The following is a 22,011-nucleotide window of genomic DNA, read 5'->3' as shown; positions in this document are numbered from 1 at the left end:
GTCTCGAACTTCTGGCCTCAAGTGATCCGCCCAACTCCACCTCTGCCTTCCAAAGTGCTAGGATTACAGGCATGAGCCACCACACCTGGCCCCAGCTAACATCCTTTTAAATTTATTGAGTCCCTTTCTGCCACTCATCTGGAATGGGTTCTCAAGCCCAGTGAAGAATCCCAATAAATTATGGTTCTTAGTCTATTTTAAAAACACTAAGTATACATACAATTTGTAATAAAATCTTCAGTTGTAAATATAATGGATGCATACTGTTACTTCTTAAAATAAGACGATAACATTATAGAAGCTGCTGGTTGGTTTCTTTGCTTTTCTGGTTACTTTCTCCACCTCTACCTAATCAGGTCCCAACATTGTGCAAAGACTTCTCCTCCTCTTTGTCCCCTTGGCACACACACTCACCTAAGCATCAGCTAAAAGAATAGTTTGTCAGGTACTTCTCCTCTTCAAACCTACCATCTGAGGACTATGGATTTTAATTATTGATGATGTGTATGGAATTTCAGTGTCATGTATTTTCTTCTGAGTTACAGAATTCTCTGGAGGATATTTCACAATACCTCTGTGTGTAGTTGCTATGAAGGAATTAACCTGTAAACCTCTGGGATGATTGAATTGTGGGCCAACTAAAATGCAATCCAGCTAAGACTGCTGCCTATGCTCTCACCTGTGTGTTTCTTTTTGTTGGTTTCTAGATGCAGTGCTTTCTATTCCATATGGCTCCTTAGTAGGCAGTCTCTTTTTTGATAGCTTGTACCTCTGTGATTCAATTTTTGTTGTTTTGTTTTCTTTAATTGAATGATATAGTAAATATGAACTTGTGTCATCATTAGAATAATGTGTATATATTCACATAGAAGGTGGGGCTTATGAACCTTGTATTAAGGATTTAGTGAGAGGAAATAAGGACTTTGCCCACTCAGACTTGGCACAGCAGCTGCACCAGTTTCATCGTAAGGTCTGTGGTCTGCATGCACAAAACAGAGTGGGCTCAAGTAAAATGCCTCTGGACAGGTGAGCAAGATGGAAGTCCTCTATTTCTGGCACTTCTCTGAAGATCAGGATGCTACAAGATCCACAGAGAGACTTATCAGCATTAGCCAGGATGACCTGGCAAGAACAAGGGGAATTGTTTATGTTGGCTACTTGCTCCCCTAATAGCCATTTTAGGATGAAAATAAACCGTAGTAAGTCTGTTTCAGAGCATTTTGGATACCCCTTGGCATATTGCCAAACCTATCTGTAAGTTTTCTTTGAGTATAATTTTAAAGTAATCATCACACAGAAGCCTTTTCAGTTCTGATCTAACTTTTCTGATGCCATGATTATAGCTTTATTCTGTCTCATCACCAAGCCTAAATTAATAGTAGCTAGTGGTACTTTGCTACCCATACATTTTGAGCTGTGTTGTAAGCACACAGAAAATGAGATGCTGGGAATAAGCAAGAAAGGGAGAGCCTCAGCCTGGTTACTGCTGATGGATTGCTGGGGCTACCGTCCTGGCTTGTGGTTGATTTGGGAGCATGTAAGGTGGTGCTGGTCCTTCACCAGGCCAGTCGTGTAGTTTATCTATGGTCTCCTATCTCTTTCCTCACTGAACCACAGCATTGGCTGCTTGCTGATCAATTCTTCTGAGAAAGAAGTAAAACCTCCATGAGAAAGGTAATATATGCTGATGATTGATTTAGGGATTTGAGGTCTCTGAGGAGCTCAGACACACAATTGCTTTGGTGAACTCTGAACTTACTCATTGCACCTCACAGCAGGAGAGAGATGTTTTTAAAAAAAAAAAAGTCCCTTGCTTTTCAGTTCAAAAGTCATGTTTGAGACATGACTTTCCTGTGGGTGCTTGCAAAAGCACATGTGTGGAGTGAATGTGTGTTGACAGGAGCCAAGAAAAAATTTATACATATGATAGTGGCTTTTGTCCACACACACAACCCCCCACCCCATGGAATACTACTAAGCCATAAAAAGGAATGAAGTAATGGCATTCGCAGCAACCTGGATGGAATTGGAGACCATTATTCTAAGTGAAGTAACTCAGAAATGGAAAACCAAACATCGTATGTTCTCACTCATAAGTGGGAGCTAATCTGTGAGAATGCAAAAAGCATAGGAATGATACAATGCACTTTGGGGACTGGGGAGAAAGGGTGGGAGCAGGATGAGTGATAAAAGACTGCACATTGGGTACAGTGTATACTGCTCAGGTGATGGGTGCACCAAAATCTCAGAAATCACCACTAAAGAATTTATTCATCTAACCAAACACCACTTGTTCACCAAAAACCTATTGAAATTAAAAAGTCTTTTTCTGAAAATGAAATATTTGTGTAATTTACATTTTATGACCATTTTAACAAACTGGTGTGGGTTTTGCACTTACGTGAGGAGAGGCTTCATATACAAAGCAATGATTGCATTAGGATACATTATGTTATGAAAGGAGAAAAGGCATTAAAATGATCTTGGTACTGTTTGCCTTAAAATCAGGATTTGTGTTAACTTTGACATACTGCATGTAAGATTTGTTCTGGTAGTAACTGAACTTCATGAAATCACTGGTCACAGAAATATAAGTTATCAGACTGTCATACTTGATTAGCAGTATACATTTTCATTAAAGCAATCACATTCCAATAAGGACCAGCAATAGCAGTTCACAGAATGCAGCAGCTCAGTTTATATTTGAGGCATTACTGTATCTTTGGGAGCAATACCATGAAGTCGCAAGTTTCTGAATGAGGCATGTATTCAGCCTAAACAACAACTAGCTTAACTGAATTTTTGCTTTTGTTCAATACATTTACATTGTGATGTTTACAGCTTAGGCTGATAATGCTACAGTGGAAAGTATGGGGGAAATTTCTCTTTGGTCCCATTTTAAATCACCTCGCAGTATTTACTGAATGTAGAAGTTGTGTAAGTATTTGGTATCTGATAAGCTCTGTTGTATAAAATATAGGTTCTAAGACCCAGAGAAATAAAAAATGTAATTTTTTCCCCAATGGAATAGTAAGCTTTTACTCTGTGCCAGGCACTGTGCTAGGCATTAGTAAAAGATGACACAGGCACTGTCCTTCTCTACATAGTGTCCATTGCATTTTTACCCCTAATGACTTGACAGTTGGTTCTTAAAATTTGATTTTAGCAGGTAAAAAGGATTTTATGTTTCCGTGTGGGGGAGTATGGCAGAAGAGGCTGCTCAAGGAAAGTACTTTTTTAAACAACCACCGGGTGTCAGCAGAGGACTTAGAACTCTTGGCAACATCTGTGTTCTTGGTTTTCTTGGATTTCTTAATTCGCTAGGCCATCTCCATTGGAATTTTTCAAAGGCAGTCAACCTCCACGGGGCCACTTTCTCCCAAATATTAGTGTCAAACACTTTCACCGCAACACTGCATCATGACTGTTTATCTTTGCCTAATAAAAGTAGCATTAGTTCCTCAATCTTTTTCTGATTTAAAACCTTTAATTCTGTCTTCATGGTGAGGGTTCTACAAAGTAGACAGGCTGCCGGGGCGGGGAAGTGTCACCAAACTCTAGTTGTTTTTATTGACCTCTCCCCCCATACAGGTAGAGCTCACCCTTACCTTATGCAGTGAAAGGTACATGGACTATTCTTGGTCCTGCCCCCAAAAAATAATCTGATAATGGAGCTTGATGGTTCCAAATTACAGGAAGTGTTTTCAGAGTATAAAGGAGAGAGGTCTAAGCATCTTCACTGGCCCAGACATTTGATTCATGGTATAGCATATATTTGGTGGTGGTCATAGACATTAGGAGCCATGTATTGATTGACAAGGGAAACCTTGGCAAGGTGGGTATTGATTTGTATCATGCCAATTCTCTCCAGTTTTCTCACCTTGACTCCTCACTTGAGTGAGCAAAGTAGACAGGGATCCAAGGCATTTGGTATGAGACATCAGGCTCTAGGGTGGGGTCAAACTGGAGATGGTCTTTCTTTGACACCCAAGTTTCTTTCAAGCTTCATGCGGTATCAGAAGTGGTAGCAGTTACAAGGCTGTCAGTTTGAGTTGCTAAGCTATTGGTGACCTGAAAGACCAGCTTGGGAGATGGTTAGAGACATAAAGCAACCCCAGTGACTTTAGCAGCTAAAACTGCCAGGGCGTGTGGCCTGCAGGGGGTGGAGAGTTAGGCATAGCATGCAGCCTGGAATCTATCCCATAAAGTAAAGGCCTGATTGATGCAGGGTTCTAGTTTAGACATGCTATAGGGATTTCTTTTGGACTGATCAGTGGGATTTGGCAAATCGCATTACAGCTAATTCCAGGAACTATGCAGATTCTTCTGTTGTTTTATATTGAATAAAATATTAAGACAGCACATTAATAGGAATTCAAAAATATTTGGAATATTTTGTTTTTGTGGAAATTTCTGCAATAATAGTCAAAGGGAATCACTGTGTTCCTGAAAACGTTGTGCAGAATGTCCATAAAATATACTGTGTATACACATTCCATCAAAGAGGGCAGCTGTCATTCTTCCTGGGGTTATACCCAGCTTGGTGTCAGGCAGCAGCTGGGGGAAGGCTCTCAGACCTGTCGTATGATGTGCTTTGTAAACTACTTTTTAAAAAAGAAGTTCTTTGTTGTTGGTTTGACTTCTAATTAACACAATAATTGCATATGGGATTATGTAAGGGGCACGTTTATTGGGGAAAAGAAATAAACCAAAGTGTCTTTATGATGATTTTAGTTAACACTCTCTGACATTTCTCGTTGCTCAGGAAATCCTACAGCAAGTACCATCTTATTCATGGAAACTTGAGTCTTCAGATTGGGCCACATTGCTCTGTGCTGATTGTCACCTCTCTTGGCAGTAGCTTCACACTCTTCTATCCCTCTTTCAGATCACTGGGGTGATCCTGCTGGCTGTTGGAGTCTGGGGCAAACTTACTCTGGGCACCTATATCTCCCTTATTGCCGAGAACTCCACAAATGCTCCCTATGTACTCATCGGAACTGGCACCACTATTGTTGTCTTTGGCCTGTTTGGATGCTTTGCTACATGTCGTGGTAGCCCATGGATGCTGAAACTGGTGAGTATGTCACAACATAATACTGCTTTCTCAACTGTATTTTTGTAAAAATATAAATTACATGGAGGTGAAATGGTTCGTCTTGAGGTCACAGACACGACCTTAACAATTTCAGTCCAGACTCTTTCCTAACCCAGCCTTTAATCCCCTAGAGGTAAAAACAGCCCCAAACACAGCCTGGCACGCTAAATCTAGTCCCAGTCCCTCCAGGTAGATGATGACAAAGCAGTGGCCAGTGATTGCAGTAGTCCATTTGTATCCTCATGACAAGATGCCCTGTTTCAGTCTTTTTTTTTTTTTGAGATGGAGTCTCTCTCTGTTGCTCAGTCTGGAGTGTAGTGGCGCGATCTCTGCTCACTGCAAGCTCCGCCCCCTGGGTTCATGCCATTCTCCTGTCTCAGCATCCCGAGTAGCTGGGACTACAGGCACCCACCACCATGCCTGGCTAATTTTTTTTGTATTTTTAGTAGAGACAGGGTTTCACCACGTTAGCCAGGATGGTCTTGATCTCCTGACCTCAAGATCCACCCGCCTCAGCCTCCCAAAGTGCTGGGATTACAGGCGTGAGCCACCACACCCGGCCTCGCCCTGTTTCAGTTTTGGACTATGTCTTAGAAGTCTCCTTAAGCATGTGATATGTAGCTTTGGTGGGCAAGGTAGCATCCTGAACATAAGCAGACTTTTACTTCCAAGTTCCTATTGGAGAAATACTTTCTACCTCCTTGAGCCTGGCCATGCACGGATGCATGTGTGTGGTCTTCTCTGAACCTGCACTCCCTATGTCAGTGCTATAAGAGTTGACCTAAGTCAGAGCCTGCCACCCAGAGGACTTATGCAGTGTCAAGTGTTGGCTACCAGGACCAGTGCAGGGTGCATACTCTTATGGGACAGATAAAGCAGTGATGCTTCCCAGATGATAAAGGCAGACTATTGAAAGGCTATTACTGTGATTTTTAACTTTTAGGTACACCAGTTGCCTAATTCTCTACTCACTGTTCATGTTCTTTATTGACGGGGATTAATGGTAAAGGATTTTATGGATAAAAATTAGCAAAGACCTCTCCTCAAAATAAAATTTTGTTTAAAATTATTTCAGGCATCTTACTCCATGAAGTGAGAAGCAAAGATTCCATCAGGGCCATGTTGCCTGTCCCTGTGTAGCCCTAGGTTGTAGTAACATTTAATACCATCTAGTGATATATGTGGGTGTGAGAGTGTTTCATTCCAAAGGAACCATCTTCCCAACTGGCACCGGGCAGTCAGTGTTGTGTTGTCAACTTCGTAGAAGTGGTGCTTGACTTTGCCACTTTCTATCCTGCAGACCAAACAGGAGGCTGGTGCCTCAGCCATCATTGATTCTTCAGGTTGGTGGGCAAGCCATAATGAGGCCCATCCTGAGGCACTTTTGCTGCTGTCACCTGGCACTCTATTCTAACACCCTGAGTCTACCTTCTAGTACTTCTCATAAACACTAGAGTTTCTTTTGGTCTAGTGCCATGGTCCTCAACTCCAGACATGTGATTAAATCACCTCGGAAGCCATTTGCAAAAACCTTTGCCGGCATCCCACCGCCAGCTGGTTGAAGTAGACTCCTCAGTGGTGGTGAGGCCCTGGCATCTTATTTTCTAAAAAGCTCTCCAGAGGATTCTATCGTGTAACCAGTATCGAGAACCTTTTGTTTAGCACAATGAGTAGCAAGGGGAGAATTAACTTCAAAAGCATAGAAAAGAACAAATTCTAAAAAACCATCCATTCAAACAAGAAGGGAAGTGATGTGGTGTTGAGACCTGACTGATTCCAACTAACTGGTTTAAGTCTTAATGGCAAGGATGTAACCTCCTTGGACCTTTGTCTCCAATTATGACAAAATAGAATTGGACTAAATCACCAAAGTTTCTCCTGGCCCAAATACTATGACTGGAGAGAGGTGGGAGAGGGGATATTTTTGTGTTCTAATTCTAAATTTGCTTGTGGGGCAAAGGTATCCCATAGGTGAATATAATGTCATAAATTAGGATATGTGTATAAACAATGGAATAGTTAGTTCTGGCCTCTTCTGGAGGTGGCTTCACACCACACTACCATTTTCTTCTCCTAACACAAGTTCACTAGCAGGTGAGCATTTGGGGAAGTAGAGAAGCTTTTTGGTTTGGGGCTTAATTTGGGTCTCTGCAAATATCTTTTAGATCAAATTTTAGATTCTACCTATATGTAAGATCAGGCAGTTATTAGTCTTTTCTGTCCCTGACTTATTTCACTTAATCCTCTAGATTCGTTCATGTTGTTGCAAGTGACAGGATTTCATTCTTGTTTAGGGCCAAATAGTATTCCATTGTGTATAGACACGTTGTGTCCAGTGTGTATGGACACTTAGGTTGGCTATTGTCAATAGTGCTGCAATATACATGGGGGCGCGGCTATCTCCTCAACATACTAATTTCATTTCCTTTGGTTATATACCCCGCAGTAGGATTGCTGGATCATATGGTAGTTCTACTTTTAGTTTTTTGAGGAACCTCTACTCTGTTATCCATAGTGGGTTGTGCTAATTTGCATTCTAGTCAGCAGTGTATAAGAGTTCCCCCTTTTCCACATCCTCATCAGCATTTATTAATTTTTTGTCTAGAGATAGGGGAGGAGGGAGGAGCAGAGGTTAGTCAATGGGTGCAAAGTCATAGCTAGATAGGAGGAATTATCTGGTGTTTGATTGCATAGTAGGGTGACTGTAGTTGATGTATTATATATTTAGCAATAGCTAGAAGAGAGAATTTAGAATGTTCCCACCACAAAGAAATATTTTAGGTAATGGATATGCTAACTACTCTGATTTGATCATTACACAGAGTATGCATGAATCAAAACATCATACTATACCCAATAAATATGTACAATTGTTATATGTCAGTTAAAAACAAAAACATTTAAAAATATGATTTAGTTCCTTTTATGTGATAGAGGCTGTACTGGGTGTGTATGACTTTTTTTTTTTTCTCCTCACTACCACCATGCAGTGTAAGTTGTATTTTCGTGTTATGTGATAGGAACTCGGGGGTTTAGATAACCCATCCAAGTTCACACAGCTAATGTATGGAAGGCTGGGCTTTGAACCCTTGTATGTTTCCTTCCAAAGCCAGGACTATTTCAACTCCAACGTTTACATTTGGGAAAAAGCTCTAACCCCTACCGACCTGTATTTAGTACAAGCTCTTCCCAATAGGCTTTTGGCCAAGGCTTTCTGTAGGTAAAACGGCCACTCTCTGAAACCTCCTAGAGGCAGGAAACTTGCCAGACACAGAAAACTGCTGATCTGGCTGATGAGAACGGAAGTCACTTGATTAACTGTCAGTCTAGAATTTTGCAGTCCTCATATAACCTCATTAATTGCAAAACAACTGAAAATAACTATGTCTACTTTATGGAAGCCCAGAGAGGCTGCCTCTTTTCTAAGAGGTAGTTCATAACAAGATAGGATTCAAACCTAGGGGGACTTCTGACTACAGAGATAAATGTCCTTTCTTCCACCTGCCTGCTAGCAGTTATTTTCCCACCCAACTTTCTGGAAGAGTCTAGGCTTATCCCATCAGCAAAATGGGAGAGTCTCACATCAAACTGTGCTTTGAATTGCATTTTGTATGAAGTTGGGAAAGAAGTCACATACATGGGACATTCTCATAACTACATATTTAGCATTTGAGTGGCTGTGCTTTCTAGAGAATTTTGTTAATATTTAGAAAGAAATCGATATTTTAAGCCAATATTTCCTTTTTCGATATATGTGCCACTAGATGAGAAAAAAAAATGTATGATTCTGCATACATATGTATACTTTATGAGACGTGTATATTTTACAGGTAAGTAATGTGGCCACATGCAATCTATCCAAATTCCACAGCATCATTTAGGGCCACTGCAAATGTTCAAAACCATTATATTTTATTTTGAGATGAGAAGAAGCAGATTTTAAGACATGTGCCTTGTAGGTAAGGAATCAATTCTTGTTTTTATCTGCTTTTCAAAGTTATCCTTAATGTTTCATAAATACCATGTACTACCCTTGAATTTAGACGTGCTTGCCTGTGCATGCACATGCAAAAAACTTAGGAAGTACTGGCAGCATGAGATGAAAAGCACTGAAGATGTTAGATGCTTGCAAATGTCATTAGTAGTATGGCGTATTTACTTTTTGAAAGGCTATAAACTCCATGCAGCATCCATCCCAAACAAGAAAGGCGGGCAGCTCCACAGGAAAGCTGCTGCGGCTACTGTGTCCAGTGATGACCACCAATCTGAAGAGGAACATCATCTTGCACACGTTTGGCTTCTTGGGCCCACATGGGAGGGATGCAATTCCAAATGAAGCAGTTTTGTAACTGTTTCATCCGAGATGTGGTTGAGACACCTGGAGGCCTTTGCCCAGGCAGTAGGTTCTCATCCTGGCTGTGTTCACACACATGATGGACTAGCATTAGAGAAAAGACATTGGGCCGATTCTTATTTCTTCTGAAAGCAGCACCAATGCTAGTGAGTGGAAGTTAGAAGTAGGCAGACTTGTGGCCAAAGGGAAAGGAAATCTTTCCAATGATTGGAACAGTTTCAAAATGGAATGGGCCGCAGGGAATTGGCTTGCAGACCGTCGTGAGGAAAGTGGTAAAAAAAGGCCCCCCAGACAGGGCAGAATGTGTCCTGTGACCTTCAGAGCAGTTTGGTTTTTTTCTAGCTCAAAGATTCTAGCGTAACAAATAGTAGATACCTTAGTTGTGAAAGTTCCTTCCGGGTTTCTCCAGGTGAGCCAAACTGACAGGCACAATGCCAGTCTCTCAGTGAATTCTCCCCAGCCTGTGTACTCCAGAATGCATATGCATATTAAACACACATTCCTAGATTGAGGCTTATGTGGGTAAATTTAGAGAAGAATGTTTTATATTTTTTTTCTAAACTTTGTCTAGGGAGTGTGAGGACTTGTCTAATTCCCGTTGATTGAAAGTAACCTACCCTGGAGAAGCCCTCTTCTTAATCCTGATGTGTCTGACTTTGTCTTTGTGTGCTTAATTTTCAGTATGCCATGTTTCTGTCCCTGGTGTTCCTGGCTGAGCTCGTAGCTGGCATTTCAGGGTTTGTGTTTCGTCATGAGGTGAGTATACACAAAATGCCTAACTCAATTAAGGGGTGTTTGGGAGGAGGATTCTTGAAACCTCTTGAAATGTGTAAAAGGTGCATGCATATAGGCTAGCTGATTTCCTCAGTGGTGTTGCTGTTTTCCAAAGATCATGTCATATGACCTGAAATTTTCATGAAATTCTAAATGTGGGAATTCCACCAAGCTTGAAACCTTCATTGTTGATCTTCACTGTTTCTCTGTGTAGCCGTTGCATAAAATGATTCTCTCCCCCATTTTAAAGCAGTCACCTTCAATATGGATTACATACTCCTTTAAAAATAGTTGCTTCAGGCTGGGCATGGTGGCTCATATCTGCGCTACCTGAGCTTTGCAAGGCCTGGGGCAGGAGGATCTTTTGAGGCCAGAAGTTCAAGAGCAGCCTGGGCAACATAGTGAGAACCCCATCTCTAAAAAATAAAAAAATAAATTAGCTGGGTGTGGTGGCTTACATCTATAGTCCTAGCTACTTAGGAGACTGAGGAGGGAGGATCACTTGAACTTGGGAGGTTGAGGCTGCAGTGAGCTAATATCACACCGCTGCACTCCAGCCTGGGCAAGAGAGTGAGACCCTGTCTCTATTTTTTGTTTTTAAAATAGCTGCTTCAGTAAGGCACAAGTGTATATCTGTATAACAAGTTTTCTAAGACTGTAAAGGCAAGCCAAACTAATTGTCTTGCTGCCTCATAATTTTATCATTGTATTCCATAGATAATAGTAAAGCCAGAAGCAGATACACATGTGTTAAAAAGAAAAAGGAAAAAAAAAACAAAACAAAACAAGATACAGATGGAAAACAGAGAGTTACTGTGGGTCGCAAAAGTCTGGCATCATCTGTTCCCAGACTCTGCTTTTTTTTTTTTTTTTTTAATTTTGTTTTAGATTTTTCATTAACCCATCTTGCTGCACCCTCATTGGTACCACTGTTGTGCCTGGCCAGGTTCAGTTCCCCCTGAGCTTGCCTGTATGCTCTCTGCTCCCCTACTGCCTTGTTTTTCCCCTTTACCAGAGACAGTATCCCAGATGCCAAAGCTGACTCCCAAAACCCAGTTTGTACGGGTGCTGCATTTGGAATTAGAACCCCATTCATAGTCTCTAGTGAAGTGGGACCTGATGAAGTGTCGGCCTCAACAGCCCTAATAAGTGCCCCTTGTGCCTGTGTGAACACCAGGAGCAGCCTGGCTTGTTCCTACCTGAGCCCTTGTGAACTTCCCTCCTGTTGGTTGCTGGGAGTGCACTCTGTGGAGGGGCTTTTCTCTTAATGGTGCTTGCTGCCTAGGGCCTGGGAATCCTCATCTACCTAATCTCTTTTGCCTGAAACCCTGAGGGATGTTGTGGGAGGAGGGTACAATGCCACTGTGACCACCAGCGCTGGTCTTGAGTTTGGCTCAACAGTCAAACTCACATGATGACAGTAGGTCTCAGTGCCATTTAACAAAAGCGGAAAGATATAACAAAGGAAGGCCAGCTTGCCTGCTAGGCAGCAGTGGGCTTGCTTCTCCACCATGAGTCCACAAAATAGTCTAGCGCCTATTCTGTGTTCAGTCCCCCATCCTAAGAGACAGCTTAAGTGCAGTGAAATGAGATGACACAGCTGGGTGTGGTAGCCACCTTAGCTTAGAAGCTGCATGTAACTGGTGTTTCTGTCTTGTAACTGTCCCATGGGCATAGTTTACAGCATTTTAGCAAAGAATATGCCTAGTTAGGAGAGTCACCATACTTAGCCCTAAGCTTCCCACCAAGTAATTATTGTCATTTGCTGTCTTCCCAATCTGGAGACATTTTACCAATTGGGGGTCAGTTTTATCACAAACTCAGTGGCCTGGTAACACACCTGACATTCCACCTTCATCAGGTTTTCAGGGAAACAGAGCTTGAAAGTTACCCCAAAGTCAAATGTATTCACAGAAAAGATTTTGTTAATCTTTTTTTTTTTTTTTTTTGAGACAGAGCCTTGCTCTGTCACCAAGGCTGGAGTGCTGTAGCACAATCTCTGCTTACTGCAAACTCTGCCTCCTGGGTTCAAGTGATTCTCCTGACTCAGCCTTCCAAGTAGCTGGGATTACAGGCGCCTGCCACCATGCTAAATTTGTGTGTGTGCGTGTGTGTGTGTGTGTGTGTGTATTTTTAGTAGAGATGGGGTTTCACCATCTTGGCCAGGCTGGTCTTGAACTCCTGACCTCAAGTTATCTGCCCATGTCAGCCTCCCAATGTGCTGGGATTACAGGCGTGAGCCACTGCGCCCGGCTGACCTTTTTAAGTTCTTGTCTTTTATCTTCTTTTTTTTAATTTGCCTCACTAAAGACAGGTAAGTGAAAGTTGGTTTTGCCTCACTCGTATGGTAAAACGGGGATCAGTTTTTGACCAAAACATCAGTCATCCTGTCCACCCAAGTGGTTTGTCTTTTATGAGCCTCCTGTGTAAGGGCAGAGAAAGTTATAGAAAGATGGGCATTAATCAATTCAAAGAAAATAAGTAGAAAGCCCATGCCTGAGGTTTGGCAGCTCATCATCACAGCCCTTTCAGAAATGGACAGGCCCCTCCAGCAGGTCATTCAGCAGGTCAGACTTTCTCTGAATTGAGGCTGAGGGGAACAATTTTTTAAATTCCTGAGCTTAAAAACCCCCTGGGAAATTTTCTGAGCTTTTCCGTCTCAGAAAATGGGGCATTGCCTCCCTGGCCTACATTTATAGAGAGACTTTCCGAAGAGGCTATGTTAGGGTAGAAGTTGGTAAGAATTGGAGTCAGTTTGGGCTGTGGTGGGCTGCAATCACATCCCTCCTTGTCTTCCATAGATCAAGGACACCTTCCTGAGGACTTACACGGACGCTATGCAGAATTACAATGGCAATGATGAGAGGAGCCGGGCAGTGGACCATGTGCAGCGCAGCGTAAGTTCCAGAGGAGATGGGGGTGTGAACTACCTATGAGGTCTGGGCTTAGACTTATGGGCTGCTGGTAGGTTGGCCTAGTGCTTGCTATTGGTTCCCGTTCTTCAACTCTTAGTCCAGTTCCATTGCCAAGAGTTGACACCCAGTCCTTGTCCAGGCTCCAGTTATTCAGGTAATGAGTGTCAAGGAGGACCACTCCCTTGCGTGTGCCTTGCATCAGTAAGGGTTGCAAGTATGCCACGGACAGCTCATTTGCTCTTCAGATCTGAACCCTTGGGAAGGAGTTAGGCAATGAGTGTGTGACAACCTTGCTTAGAGTTGGCTCCCAGAGGCTGGCTTTCTGGGATCAATGTCTTCAGGCTGGGTGGAGAGCTCAGGTGAGCTGTGTTCACTGGCCAGGGCAGTGGAGTGGGCATAGAGTGGACCTAGAAGAAACTGAGGATCTGTTAGGCATGTGAAGAGGGTGAGCTGCCTGATGTTTTGCGGAGGATATGGGGGAAATAGAAGAGAGATTTCCTGTCTGGGTGGCAGGTGCTGGCACTCAAGCATGACCGTCCATCAGGAATCACTAATGAGGCTTTTGCTTTGGGTTTTCTTGCTTTTGTTTACTTCAGAAGCAGTCTTTTTTCTAATTTATTTTGATAAAACTTCCAACATATACAGAAAAGTCTCAGGAATATTACAAGGAACTGCATACTCAGATTTACCAATTAATTATATTTTTGCCCCATTTGCTTTAATGTTCCCTATATTGGGGTTGGCAAGCCTCTTCTGTAAAGGATCAAGTAGTAAATATTTTATGCTTTGAGGGCCATACACTCTGTCACAACTACTCCTCTCTGCACTGTAGCACAAAAGCAACCACAAACAGTATGTGAACACATAGTTGTCGCTGTGTCCCAGTAAAACTTTATTTACAAAAACAGGTAGCTCCTGGGCTATAGTTTACCAGCTGTGGCTCTCCCTTTCTGTATATGCATCTTTTTAAAAGAACGATTTATTTACTTATTAGTAGAGATCCCAGTGGAGAGGTTTTTGAAACCATATTTGCCTCAATTCACCCATCAATAGTCCTGAGTTAGTGGATGAATACATCTATATCAATAGGTGATTGTGAGTTGGACACAGAAGCATTGCTTTGCTTTGTGGAGGTGAATAAAGAAAGGCAAATGTGATATATAATCTAGGACTTCCTTCTTGGAGATCAAACAAGCATCAGTATGGGTATAATTGTTATTGGAGCTTCCCATTCATCTTGACTCACCAAAGCTGCACAAGTTGTCTTAGGGCCTTGGCCTGTGTTTCTCTTGTAAAAGTTACAAGGCAGTGATTGAGGAGACCACATTTGATCTACCACTTTTTGATTATTTTCCTTTCCCTGTTAATAGCTGAGCTGCTGTGGCGTGCAGAACTACACCAACTGGAGCACCAGCCCCTACTTCCTGGATCATGGCATCCCCCCCAGTTGCTGCATGAACGAAACCGATTGTAATCCCCAGGATCTACACAATCTGACTGTGGCCGCCACTAAAGTTAACCAGAAGGTACCTGCTTTCTCCCAGCCCTGATGGGACCAGTGGTGAATGTTTGGGAGGGGTTTTTTTTGTTTGTTTCTGTGAAATTCTGATAAATAGATTTGAAACAGTAGTCAAGGAAAAGAGAATCTTACTTTGTGGTTCCTTGATTGCCTGGGAGAGGTACTTGAGGCTGCTCACTTCTAAAAGAGAAAGCTGTGACTCAGATCAGCCTTGTCTTTCTCTCCCACAGCAAGGATCTACGAGGCATAGTTAGGAAGGTTTAGCAAGCTGTTCCTGTTAACCCTGATGCTTATGTCAGACAGCGAGTGTTGCTTTCTTCTTTTGGGGTGTCCATCTTCTGCTTAATATACCATCCAAACATGAAATTGTTTGCAGCTGGGTGTCAGTCTTTGGCAGCAAGAGAGGAGTAGAGTTGACAGACAGCATCTACTTCTGCTAGGAAGGTGGCCTTTATTTTAGGGAGTTTACTGCCATAGGAAAATAAATCAGCAACTCCGATTCAACTCATTGTCAACCTCCTGACTCCCAAAGAAATTAGAGAGGGGGAGAAAAGAGGACTAAATGAGATTTAAAAGTTAGTACATAGTGGAAATGAGGGAAATGAAGTTTTAGTAGTCAGAGAAGAGGAAAATCAATTCTGCATTCCACTTTACAGAGAATACGATGAAGACATGATAAAACTGCATGTGAAGACTATCTACATTCTTAAATGTTTAGAGAAATACCATATATAAAATATATTTTGGTAAACAAAAGGGAGGGAAAAACCTATTATTGTGTTTACTTCCTGTTATTCAGTCAAGGGGTGAATCTTTTCTTGCTAAGATAAAATTCTGTTCTTATGATGCCTTCAAAATTCTATGTGATCTGGACCAACTGCTGAATAATTCAGAGAGAAAAGATAGTTCAGTAAGATTCAGTACTGACAGCTTCTTGTCTAAGTTAAAAGGACATCTGTTTGTATTTGAATTTTCTTATGAACCCAAACATTGAGGCTTCCTTCATCTCTTATTAGTTAATAAGGTAACTTCTGGCTTCTTCGTGGACATCCCCACTGAGTACCCATATGTGTCATTATGCTTCCATTTTATGAAGTGCTAAGCATGTGGTAGACACTCCAATTTATGGAAGACAAGACATGCTCTATGGCAGTGAGATATTTGATATAACAGAGCCTCAGAAAGTCATTCATGAAAGCAGTACCCAAGTCTTTTTTTTTTTTTTTTTTTTTTTTTGCCACTCAAACTTCCTCTTCTTTTGTGAAAATTGAGGATCCAGAAGTCAGGAACACGGGGTCTAGTGTCAGGCTCCAGTAGAAGTTCTGACTGAGCCACTGTTGATTATGTGATCTCGGTCAAGTTAACCTTTCTCAGTCTTGCTTTTCTCATCTGTAAAATGGGGATAATAAGAATACATGCTCCTTGTGCTTGATTTGAAGATTTAATGAGATAAAGTGTCAAAAGCACAGTACCTGGCACAGATTATGACACAGATGTGATACATGTTAACGGTAATGTAAATGATGATGGTGAAATTTGTCTTCTATATCACATGGAGTCTTTTATTAACAATGATGCAGCAGTTTCTTATAGGGAGGATCTTTTGTTAGTATGTAAAAACAAGTTTGGAGACGTATCTTACAGTGCATCTATAATCCTTACAATTATTTCCAGAAAGAGAGATAGGGTCACCTTTTTTCATTTCATTGATAAACCTACACACTGACCTCACTTTCCACCTCCCCACTGTAATCCAACTTTATATTTTCCTGGCCACCTCAAATACTTAGAAGATCTGCTTAACTTCTCTCTTACTTACCTTATAGCCTCCAACCTGGCTCCCTCAGAGGAGAAAAAGTGAATGAAAACTAAAATTTGTCTACCAAGTTTCCTTAGACATTCTTATTTAATGCCCACCTGAACTTATGAGACGAATTACTTCTCCTGACTAAATCTCAGACACCTAATCTATACAAGGTGGGAGATGGGGATGGGGTAATAGTAGATGCTCATAAATGTTACTCGTCCTCCCAGTGACTCCTTCCCCTAGGAGGCTTAACTACTGCCACATTCTAGTGATATGGAATCCTATGATTTAGAATAAATGGATCATCCCTGTAGATCCTGTGGTGTCTTAGACCCTGTACTCTGATAGCACAGAAAGACGATTCTTGGCTCTTACCAGGAAGCTTGAGAAACCTGTCTTGTACAGATAACTGGGAGAGAACAGGAGGAAAGTATGTAGAGTTAAATAGGATATTTATTGTTTGGATTTGGGGACAGGTTTTATTTTGGTTTTGCTAGCAGGATGATGAAATGTCTGCAGGTTCAGTTGGCTAATAGCATTGGCTGAAATCCTACTTCATAGGAATTATTTGACAGTTTGTAAGGGCAAGAGGAACATAGTTATTCTGCTTGGCAGCTACAGAGATACCTCTTCCCATAACCTATCTGGAACTAGCGTTCTACTCCTAGTAGTTAAAGTCGGTCACTTGCAGATGTTTTCCATTGGTGACTGTTGATTTAGACATGCTGAGAGGGCGAGCAAATGAACTGTTCTGAGTGTTTCCTAGAATACTTAGCAGGTCTGTGTAGATTTATCTCACACCTGACAACCAGACTTTTGTATTAGGAAATTGAGAGAGGCTGTTGTGAGTAGATAAGATCATAGTTTAGGGGAAAATTTAAGGTTGAATGCAAACATGGCCTGTGGTAGTAGTATTAAATCAGCTCTTGCAGTATGCAGATCTGTGCTGAGACCAGGAAAATGAACTTTGGGGTCCATGCAGTAAATAACAGAAACATCCAGAGATGGCAAACATTTATTTTGACATTGGTCTCTTATTGTTTAAAAACAAAACAGAAAAAAAAAAAACTAAGTCACTTTTCTCATTTTAATTAATCCTATTACTGATATGATTCATTAACTTGCTTTCTTATTTGGAATAAAAAATAATGAGAAAACATTTCTTATAGAAGAGTGCTTCTCACCTTTTAATGGGCATGTGAAGCGTCTGGAGATCTGGTTAAAATTCATTAAAAATATGTCAAAAGGAATAACCCATGGATTTGGCAGATTCTGATTCAGTAGATCTGGGGTGGAGCCTTCAATTCTGCATTTCTAACAAGCTCCTAGGTGAATAAATACTGCTCATTCAAGATCCATACATTGAGCAAGGTTTAGAGAGAATTATTTCGGCACAGTTGTACTAATGCCAGGCAGTTATTCCCTTTTTCTGGTGTCTTCCTACTGGTTGGAGTGGCCTTACCAAAAATAATGTGACCAAGTCTAAAATCTTCTAGAATGGAGTAGAAATCATACTTGAGAAAATATATTCAGTTTAAGTGTGGAATTGAAGTGCGCAGAAAAAAAATCTATGCCAAACTATTTTGCAGAATAAGAAAATACTCATTTTGCTTCTCTCTGGGTTGTATTATCAGGCTTGTGTTTCCAAATTTTGAGCTTACGTAACACTGGTGCTGATCTGTACCTCATTCCTTAGCCCCATCATCACTGCAGGGAGAAGATACAGTAATGATAGCCAGCCTGGCAAACTGCTGTCTTAGCTGCTACCTTTTGGGAAAGTGTTAGAATATCCACATCTCTTTTCATTTTGTCTTCTTTCTAACCCAAATTCTTCTCTCTTCTACTACCTTTTGAAAAATTGTGTGAGGTTGGGCATGGTGGCTCATGCCTGTAATCCCAGCACTTTGGGAAGTTGAAATGGGTGGATCACCTGAGGTCAGGAGTTTGAGACCAACCTGGCCAACATGGTGAAACCCCATCTGTACTAAAAATACAAAAATTAGCCAGGCATGGTGGTACACACCTGTAATGCCAGCTACCTGGGAGGCTGAGGCAGGGCGGTCCACCATCCCTGGAGGCGGAGGGTTGCAGTGAGCCGAGATCACGCCACTGTACTCCAGCCTGGGCTACAGAGCAAGACTCTGTCTCAAAAAAAAAAAAAAAAAAAAAAAAAAAAGAAAAGAAAGAAAAGAAAAGAGAAAAAGAAAAAAATGTGATCTAGAGTCTCACTAGTAACAGTGAAATCAGTAAGCTTCTACTATGGGGAATCAAATTTTAAAACTCCCCATGAGTGATAATGTATTTCCTTTCCCACTCCCACCCTGGCCTTCAAATTTGCATCAGATAACTAAGAAGTCTAGTTTGTCGATTGCATTGAAAACATATGTCACACAAAGGGAACAACACACACTGGGGCCTATAGGAGGGTAGAGGGTGGGAGGAGGAAGAAGATCAGGAAAAACAACTAATGGGTACTAGGCTTAATACTTGGGTGACAAAGTAATCTGTACAACAAACCCCCCACGACACAAGTTTACCTATATAATAAACTTCCACATGTACCCCTGAACTTAAAAACAAAAGAAAATATGTCTGAAAGCACTACTGGTAAGTTAATGCACCATTTTTTTTTCCCTGCAAGCAGCTTATAAATGTATATAGATATCACTTAATAGAAGACACAGCATTGGCAGAATTTTTTACAAGCTATGAGAAATGTTAAATTGTTAAATTTGAACTTAAAGAGGGGAAACATGCTTGGGGTTCTTTTTGTTCTTCAAATGTTATTAAAACTTAGTGTGCCATTTTGATAAATAAGAACCAGCTTTAATCTGTTTATCAAATTAATGTCTTTATTTGTCACAGACTTTATACAATTTAGTTGAGGCCCTTTTCCAGAAAACTGGAAAAAGACCATGTCTTCCTGGCTGAATAAGTCAGTTCAGAACTCTAGGTTGATTTGGCCAGTTTCAAATAAATATACTTACAAATTCTCTCTCTCTCCGGAAAAGATGACCCTAGAACATAGGTTTTCCCTATTTAAAAAATCCTAATGGTCTCATTAGGAAGAACCCTAAAACTCCATAAAGTTGGCAGATACTCAAACACTTCCCTCTAGCCAGATGATTCCGGTTTGTTTATTCAAGATTTTGTCATTCGTTGTCAAAATGCTAGTAACCATGTTTATGATGCTGAGATTTCCTGTTCAAGGATGCGGAATGTCTTTTCAAGTCTACTTCTTTGTCTCTGTAGTGTTTGCTTCATAGATCTTAGAGATCTCTTGCTAAATTTAATCCTACTACAGAAACATTTGTCGATGAAATTGTGTCTGGGATTGACTTGAAATGGGATGGGAGTTGGGGAGGTTCAAATGAAGCAAGATTGACCAGATGTTAATTTGTGATGTTTGGGGAAGGGTCATGTGTCGCTTTATTTTTGTGTATGTTTGAAACCTTTTCTTATTTTTTTAAGTTTGAAGAGAATGCTAATAAATTCCTGGAGTGAGTTGCAATTGTATTTGCTGAATTAAGGTTGAAGTGTATGTGGGGAGTGTTTCGAGTACACATAGCCCAGCTTGGCCTGAGTAAAAACATGTCTCCAAGACAGTGTCTTTCTCTTTCCAGGGTTGTTATGATCTGGTAACTAGTTTCATGGAGACTAACATGGGAATCATCGCTGGAGTGGCGTTTGGAATCGCATTCTCCCAGGTAGCTTCATAATTGTGCAGAACCTAGTCTAACCTTTCCTCCGCCTCCCTCCCTGGCCTCCAGATTCTCTGCCTGTCTTCCTGTGCTTTGGGAAAAGCTGATAGATGGGGTCAAAGCTCCTTGCTCATTAGTCCTCAGGTGATCTGTTTATTGATTTTTCTTTTTCAACTCAAATGAAGTTTTGTCATCAAGGGAATATCAGTTACAGTTACACCAATGACTAACTCCAGAAAAACAACTGGTTACTTCTGTAGGTCAAATGGAGGTTAACTGAATAACGTGCTGGCATAATTGGATCATAAACAACTCAAAACAGCAAATGGCTGATCTGGATTTGGGGGAAGCGTTTTTCCTGATTGACCTGACCCTTTTTTGCTCTCTCTTAGTTCCCCTGTATTACGGATGAGATCTCTCCCTTTTAAAGAAAGCCTAAATTTAGCACACTTCGACTTGTGATCATTATTTTAATCTCTAAGTTTGGCTATTTGTAAGAGGTTTGACTATTCTTATGTGGTTTCTTAAGAGGAAATAGGCCGGGCGCGGTGGCGCAAGCCTGTAATCCCAGCACTTTGGGAGGCCGAGACGGGCGGATCACGAGGTCAGGAGATCGAGACCATCCTGGCTAACACGGTGAAACCCCGTCTCTACTAAAAATACAAAAAATTAGCCGGGCGTGGTGGCGGGCGCCTGTAGTCCCAGCTACTCGGAGGCTGAGGTGGGAGAATGGCGTGAACCCAGGAGGCGGAGCTTGCAGTGAGCCGAGATCGCGCCACCGCACTCCAGCCTGGGAGACACAGCGAGACTCCGTCTCAAAAAAAAAAAAAAAAAAAAAAAGAGGAAATAAAATTTTGTGTACTAAATTTTATAGCCCTTTATCTGTACCTACCCTCAGGAAAACAATGGGAGAAAGTACTATGCCAATTAAGTAAACCACACACACTGGAGGATAGAATAAGATTAAGCTAAATCTAAAACGTAGCCCACCTCCACCAGGCAGGGCATGGTCCCACAGGCTTCTGATCTCCCAGACAAATGATACATCCTTGCTATAATGTGGCTTTGGGTAGAAGAATCAACATGTATAGTTAACAAGCAAGAGCAAACTTTGTTTATGTTTAACTCAGACTTTGTTCAGACCAACAGATCGTTTTTCAAACAAAGCCCGATTAATGTTGTCTGAGTAATGTCTCCACAGCTCTCAATTCTTTTTTTATTTTTTTATTTCTTTTTATTTAGGACCTGGTGTCTACAACAAACCACAACTCTAATTTCTATATAGGCTATCTCAGACTCTAATTACTTTTTCCCTACCCATCTGTATCTCTGGCCCTCCTGCTTAGCAATGCAGATGCACTTTAATTTTATTCCAGTTTGTTCCTAAAACTTTCTAATTGAAATGTGGAATATGCGGAAAGGTGCATAAATTATGTTTACAGCTTAATAAGTTACCACAAAATGAACATAGCTGTGTAACCCTCACTTAGATTAAGGCATAGAACTTTAAGCCTGATGGTTTGTTTTTTACAAGTAGACAGCCTTAGAGAAGTAGAAGAGCTTTTCTTCCTAAGCAGTTACAAAACCTGTGCAACATTTTATCTCACAAGAGCATGTGGGCTCCGCCAACACAAGTGTGTTCCTTGTTGCAATTTCAAAACTATCTTTTACCATGCTTCGTTGTTTTTTGTTTTTGTTTTGAAGCCCATGAAGTGAATTAAACCCTCAACACTCCAACACATAGACAAACCAGAGTGGGGTCACAAACAATGCAAATTAACTCAGTCTCCAGAGACATTTGAAAAGCAATTGCTACTCTGAAATGTATTCTAGTTGCTATAAT

At 41.2% G+C, this 22,011-nt stretch overlaps 1 protein-coding gene across 2 annotated transcripts in view; it reads left to right on the top strand.

Annotated features, from left to right (window-relative positions):
* Window positions 1-22,011, top strand: part of TSPAN7 (tetraspanin 7) — a 120,079-nt gene that overhangs the window by 91,985 nt on the left and 6,083 nt on the right. For both annotated transcript variants that reach the window (XM_003917579.5, XM_009197404.4), the window contains exons 2-6: window positions 4,889-5,077; window positions 10,134-10,208; window positions 13,028-13,123; window positions 14,512-14,667; window positions 20,091-20,174. In XM_003917579.5, the coding sequence (XP_003917628.1) occupies window positions 4,889-5,077; window positions 10,134-10,208; window positions 13,028-13,123; window positions 14,512-14,667; window positions 20,091-20,174 (600 nt within the window). The remainder of the gene's footprint in view (window positions 1-4,888; window positions 5,078-10,133; window positions 10,209-13,027; window positions 13,124-14,511; window positions 14,668-20,090; window positions 20,175-22,011) is intronic.

This window comes from Papio anubis, chromosome X (genome assembly GCF_008728515.1).
Source record: "Papio anubis isolate 15944 chromosome X, Panubis1.0, whole genome shotgun sequence".
NCBI classification, from domain to species: domain Eukaryota; kingdom Metazoa; phylum Chordata; class Mammalia; order Primates; family Cercopithecidae; genus Papio; species Papio anubis.
Note: the sequence above shows the minus strand (reverse complement) of the source record. Positions and strands in the feature narration are given on the sequence as shown.